General features: G+C 31.0%; 2 protein-coding genes across 5 annotated transcripts; one reads left to right on the top strand and one right to left on the bottom strand.

Annotated features, from left to right (window-relative positions):
- Positions 1-54: 54 nt before the first annotated feature.
- On the bottom strand, positions 55-3,064 carry LOC108571744 (DNA repair and recombination protein RAD54B-like). The gene is made up of 9 exons (XM_017933860.1): positions 2,790-3,064; positions 2,626-2,725; positions 2,465-2,557; positions 2,266-2,395; positions 1,625-2,193; positions 813-1,563; positions 577-736; positions 372-498; positions 55-297 (listed from the first exon to the last, which is right to left on the bottom strand). Exons 1-9 carry the CDS (start codon positions 3,056-3,058, stop codon positions 55-57), a joined length of 2,442 nt encoding a protein of 813 aa, XP_017789349.1. The 5' UTR covers positions 3,059-3,064.
- Positions 3,065-5,401: 2,337 nt separating this feature from the next.
- On the top strand, positions 5,402-5,889 carry LOC108572450 (bladder cancer-associated protein). 4 transcript variants are annotated; one of them, XM_017934715.1, is made up of 2 exons: positions 5,402-5,483; positions 5,579-5,889. In XM_017934715.1, exon 2 carries the CDS (start codon positions 5,590-5,592, stop codon positions 5,887-5,889), a length of 300 nt encoding a protein of 99 aa, XP_017790204.1. In that variant the 5' UTR covers positions 5,402-5,483; positions 5,579-5,589. The 4 variants fall into 4 exon arrangements, with proteins under 4 accessions (XP_017790204.1, XP_017790190.1, XP_017790198.1 ...); XM_017934701.1 differs by having other exon boundaries at positions 5,576-5,889; XM_017934709.1 differs by having other exon boundaries at positions 5,402-5,497.
- The last annotated feature ends 323 nt before the right edge of the window (positions 5,890-6,212 follow it).

Raw genomic sequence — 6,212 nt, 5'->3', positions numbered from 1 at the left:
CTGAAAAAATATTTGAAAGTAATTAATATTAGTACTTAACCTTAGCATCCAATATTAAATTGTGCTTACTTGAATTATTTTATCCGGAAATGGTTGTTGATAATGTTCCCATTTTAAAAGTTGATTTATGGTGAAATTTGATTTTTCTGTTTTCTCGCCTAAAGAAAACTGATATTCCCGATTATTTTCTTCGTGTAATTTTTTTGATATTTCTTCTCCCCCTTTGTAGCCATTGCAAGAACACTTCATTAGATCATGTGTTAAACAATTTGTATTTGTTGTTAATGTAAATAAATCCTAAGTGTTTTATGATTAATAATGAATATTATTTTAAATTATTGAATATTTAAAACATGTGTAAACAAACGAACCTTTAATTCACTCGTAGACAATTTAAGAGAAGCAATGCAATTTAAATTCACTACAGTTTCACTTAAGCTTGCTTTGTTAATTTGTCTTTGAAATATCTTTTCTTCAATAGTACCTGTTGTTAGTAATCTATAAATTTTAGTTATACTACTATAAGAATATTTATAATGTATGTTAATATTTAGTAACTATTTGAAGTGTTCAAACCGTATTATGTAGACATCTTTTTTCTGGCCATCCCTCCAGATTCTTGCCATAGCTTGTGAATCAGATGCTGGATTCCAGTCTGAATCAAACAATATAAGTCTAGATGCACCAGGTAAATTTAATCCAACTCCACCCGCTTTTGCACTTAATAAAAATACTTCTGTAATAATTGCATTGCCATTTACAAAACTGTGTAAATCAAATATTAAATTAAACATTTTATTACATATACTAACTGCTGTTATCACATTTTGAATTGAATCGTTCTACAATCTTAGATCTTGCACTACTTGATGTACTACCGTCTAATCTAAGAAACTGTAAGCCTTCTGCATTACAAACAGTTTCTAATAAATCGAGCGTTTGTGTATAATATGAAATTAATACCAGTTTTTCATCTGTCTTTCTTAAATTTCTCATTAATGCTTGTACAACTGAAATTTTTCCACAATACGATTTCTTCGAAACATCCTTTATATTAGAAATTTTACTTGAATTTTTAAAGTCACTCTGCAAAAACTCATTTTTTTCGTTATAAAATAATTCCGGATGATTACAAATCTTTTTAAGAGTCGTTATTATTGTTAAATGTGGCACACTATTATTTAATATACTTTTGTTGAACCATATGTCCGTGACATGTGAATACAAACTTTCTTGTTCATTCGATAAGCGGCAAAATATAATTAATTCATGTTTAGAAGGTAAATACTCATTAATTGTTTCTTGTGTACGTCTTAATATAAAAGATTTAGTTTTTTCGTGCAATTCACTAGCTCTTTCGGTTCCAAGAGATACAACATCATACGATGCATTAGGACATCGTGATGCTACAATAGGATTTTCGTAGTAATTTTTGAATTCATGGTTACTGCCCAATATACCAGGATTTACAAAATCAATTAAAGAAAAAAATTCTTGTAGATCATTTTGCATAGGAGTTCCAGTCAACAGAATTTTCCTTTTACAATTAGAATTCTTTAAAATCTGAAAAAATGTATGTTTAAATATTGTATTTTCTTTGTTAATAAAAATTAAGCATTATCACCTTGGCTACTTTTATATCATTATTTTTCAATCTATGACCTTCATCACATATGATTAAGTCAAATACTATTTGCTCGATTTCTTCTTGACATCTGATAAGCATATCATAACTAATAATCATAACTGAGTTTCTTATTTGTTTTTTGAAATCTTTTGGTTTGTTTTTAGCATTCACAACATATGGAGATATTCTATGGAAACCCAACCAATGCTTAAATTCTTTATTCCAATTGTTACACAGACTGCTAGGAGTTACTATTAGTACATTTTTCACTGTTGGATGCCCATATGGTCCTTTTTTTAACAAAGTCCATATGAATGCAATGCATTGTAATGTTTTACCAAGTCCCATTTCATCAGCCAAAATTGCCCCAAAATAATTAGGTGTGTTCAATCCCATGATACATTTATATAGAAATACAATACCACGACGCTGATGCGGTCGAAGTACATTCACTAAACAAGTATCTACAGATACTTCTTTTTCATTTTCTGATGTGCCATTCTCTACCCAATCTTTTGATAAATTTATAGATGGCATTACCAATGGATCACATCTTAATTTCAACTCTTCAACATAAAATGAATATTAATATATTTGGTATATTATGAAGTTTAGGTTTTAAATACATTGTACCATACCTGTGTATAGAGATCCCAAAGGAAGACATGACTTAGAACTTGAACTTTTAAACTTTTTAGCAGGTGGTTCTGGAATTGGTTTTTGAGAAGACTCATTGGGCAAGCATTTAGATGTTGCTCTATCAATTATCTGTAAGTATTTTTATATTAATCTTATACACTGAATGTAAGTCATTAATATGTGTACATTTATGTTTACCTCAATTTCTTTATTGTCCATGTACATTCTAAAACCTTCTACAAGACTTTCTGGTTTAACTGTAGTTCTATGAATAATATGGCCTTCCGTATCCTGTCCAATATAAATAAAAAAATACAATTTTATAAATAATGTAATAACAGAATGCTTGTATGTATTACCTTTAAAATTGCATATTTTCCTGTAACTTCCAAAATTCCATCATCTTCCCATTTTTTATGTTTTCTTGTAGATTTTTTGCCCATTACTACATGAAAAATACTAAACAAATAAAGAATTACATTGTTATTAAAGAAAATTAATCAGATATTCATGTAATACATACATTTTATTACTATTATCAATAACAAATGAATTTTCTTTAACATTTAATGCATTATCTTCATGTTTCTTAATAGAAACATCTTCTTTTTGTCCTTCTTCATTACAGTATTTAACAGGTTTTTTAAATAAATTAAGAATTTTCGCAGTACTTCTAATGGAACTTTGCTCTGGATTTTCCGATGATTTATTCATGTTTTCTAAATTCCCTTTGGGAAATTGTCGACATGTCAAAGTGCCTTTCATAATTTTACTTTGATTATTGCGATACATATTAAATACTTTATAACACGTAATTAAAGATATTTTATTAATGAACTGTACAACGCAACGTTATGCCTATTAAACAGTGAGTATTGTCCCCTTAATCATTGATGTCCGATTAAAAATTGATTATAAGTATCAATTGAATATAATAGGGATGACGGGGATAGCAATACCGAATAGAAACGAAAACAAACAGCGGTAGATAAGGCTAGCACTAGAGTAATGAGTTAGACAAGGAAAGCAATAGAGATAGACAAGGACAGAAAATTTGAAAAGTGAAACTAACGCCATCTCGCGTTTAGTGACATGAACTACGATTTTTTAATAGGAACACAGAATATAAACAGAGGTATTAGACAAGGAAAGCAATAGTGTGCGAGAAGGACAGAGAGAAACGCTTCTTATTGGCTGGCGGGCCGCCATACTCCGCCTCCCACAGGCTAATCAAGTCGGTCAGGGAAAAATCATTAATAACTCGATAATTACGATGATTCTGTGAACTTTTAGAATTGAAGAATGTAGTATGAACCTTCAGCAACTTTCTCATATAGTTTTTAAAGCCATAAGTCCCTTCAATAATTAGTTATTAACAATTTTAGTACGTGACGTCAGGAACGATACGATATGCCGTGACAGTCGCTTGCGGTTTTCCATTAATTTCGTTGTTTAATAATAATTTCCTGTACACGTTTCAGTATGCATTTGAAAGACAGTATCCTTGGCTACATTCTTCTATAATTTTTAGTAACATATTCGTCGTAGTTTGAGAATCATTAAATATTATTCGGGGGGATGCTATACTCGTCGAATTCAAACGTAACGCTCTTCTGTCAATTTAATTGAATTTCATGGAATTGCGGGATAATTTGTGTACTCTTAAGATTGAAGAATGTAGTACGTACATTCCTTTACATTCTGTGATAATTTTGGTACACGTATGTCACGCAGTTTATGAAATATTAGCAGTTGTTTATGATAGTTGAACGCACCCGGATACGACGAGCGGTGGACTCTCCGATATAATATTTAATAACTCATAGACCACGACGAATATGTTACTAAAAATTATAGAAGAATGTAGCCAAGGATACTGTCTTTCAAATGCATACCGAAATGTGTACAAGAAATTATTATTAAACAACGAAATTAATGAAAAACCGCAAGCGACTGCCACGGAATATTCTATCGTTCCCGACGTCACGTACTAAAATTGTTAATAACTAATTATTGAAGGGACTTAGGGCTTTAAAAACTATATGAGAAAGTTGCTGAAGGTTCATACTACATTCTTCAATTCTAAAAGTTCACAGAATCATCGTAATTATTGAGTTATTAATGATTTTTCCCTGACCGACTTGATTAACAGGGCCTGATTGGCGGAGCTCAGCGGCCCGCCAGCCAATAAGAAACGTTTTCTCTCTGTCCTTCTCGCACACAAGTGCTTTCCTTGTCTAATACCTCTGTTTATATTCTGTGTTCCTATTAAAAAATCGTAGTTCCCGTCACCAAACGCTAGATGGCGTCCTTATCTATCCCTATTGCTTTCCTTGTTTAACTCATTACTCTAGTGCTATCCTTGTCTACCCTCATTTCTTTCCTTGTCTAACTCGTTTCTCTAGTGCTATCCTTGTCTAGCTGTATTCCTTTCCTTGTCTCTCTTGGCTATTGCTATCCTTGCAATCCCTATTATATTAAATTGATACTCATAATCAATTCTTAATTGCTTTAACATTACTAATAATGTAAACGTCGTTAAAAGTAAAAGTCGTAATATTTTATTTCTAATGATGTTCTCGATGATATTCTCGATCCATCGTCCTATCAGCAAAGACGTAAGAGTTATTCTATCACCACTATTGGCTGATTAACAAAGAGACGTCACAATTTCTCCTACTTCTCCAGCTTCTAGATCCTAAAGCCCGCCTTAAATTTCAAATTTGCTTTATCGGACAATAATTACTATTACAAAACTTAAATTTATTTCCTTAAAAGTGCTGATTATGCCTGTAAACTTTAGTAAAATTCAGTGTTCCCGCTTAAAAAGACAATAAGGATATTTAAACTAGCATCATGAAGTAAATCTGCTGTTATGTGAATTTCATTTGAAGAATTATGAACGAGACAAATATTACGTAATTTAATGAAACAGAAGTTTCATTTTTCTGAAAATTACATTAAATAATTAGGAAACAAAATGTTTAAGCAATTTTTCGATTTTCAAAAACAATTTAAAGGCTGTTCTCATGAAAGACTACGCTGTATTGCTGTTAATACACATCTGTATGTTCTTATCTGATTTGTGGATTGTGTGATCTCATATTTGGAAAAATTCAGAGTAGAAATATTTGTGCTAGCATGGGTACATGTAGTTGAATTGTTTCGATTTTGAAGGACGAGATATTTCGAGAGCGTTATGGTGCTTCCAAATAAGGTATTCCAAATAAAGTAAGGAAAATAATAGTGCGTGTAAAAAGTGAATTTACAATTAAACCCAGAGAATGTAACTTATGTACATCTTTCCAGAAGTTTTGTCACAGATGAGACAACTAGTTCGATGGTGCTGTAAATACGTCTTTAACAACAAAGTAGAGAGGATGTATTGCCTACAGTGGTTAATTCCAGTGCTGCTGTTACCAAAGCCAGCAAATCCAGCACTGCTACAGACGCATGTTATGTTTATGGTACTTTACCTAATTGGATTCTTCCTAGAACGAAAACCATGTACTGTTTGTAGTTTAGTATTTCTTGTCGCGGTTCTTCTAATTTGTTATAGTGGCATTGGTAATTGTCTTCTTTGGGGCTCAAATTGTGATACAGTGAGATGTGACAATAGCTAAGATTATTAAAATACTCATCTTAGGTTGAAAAATTACATTTCTCTTTTAGAAAAAAATGTCTAACGTAACATAACCTGTTAATGATATTCATATGTATCATGTATATATATATATGATTCTTAAAAATATGATTTTATGATTTTAATGATAACTTCTGTAGTTCTTGCAAATAGTATATGTATTTATGTATGTACATATGTATATTTATATGTACATATATGCTTACAATTATATGTATTTCTATATACAGTTCACAAGAATATAAAGAATTGCTAGGCCGCAAAAAATTTGCATGAAATTTAAAAACTTCCATGTGTGAAATC

The sequence above is a fragment of the Habropoda laboriosa genome, unplaced genomic scaffold (genome assembly GCF_001263275.1).
Source record: "Habropoda laboriosa isolate 0110345459 unplaced genomic scaffold, ASM126327v1 scaffold34, whole genome shotgun sequence".
Taxonomy (NCBI): domain Eukaryota; kingdom Metazoa; phylum Arthropoda; class Insecta; order Hymenoptera; family Apidae; genus Habropoda; species Habropoda laboriosa.
This window is presented reverse-complemented; position numbering and strand designations above follow the sequence as displayed.

What these genes read in the sequence shown, in the direction of transcription:
- LOC108571744 (XM_017933860.1), bottom strand. Translation starts at nt 3,058, where the DNA reads ATGTATCGCAATAATCAAAGTAAAATTATGAAAGGCACTTTGACATGT. An exon ending in TTTGGGATCTCTATACACAG is followed by an intron (nt 2,194 to 2,265) that starts GTATGGTACAAT and finishes TTTATGTTGAAG; the next exon opens with AGTTGAAATTAAGATGTGAT. An exon ending in ATGATATAAAAGTAGCCAAG is followed by an intron (nt 1,564 to 1,624) that starts GTGATAATGCTT and finishes ACATTTTTTCAG; the next exon opens with ATTTTAAAGAATTCTAATTG.
- LOC108572450 (XM_017934715.1), top strand. Translation starts at nt 5,590, where the DNA reads ATGAGACAACTAGTTCGATGGTGCTGTAAATACGTCTTTAACAACAAA.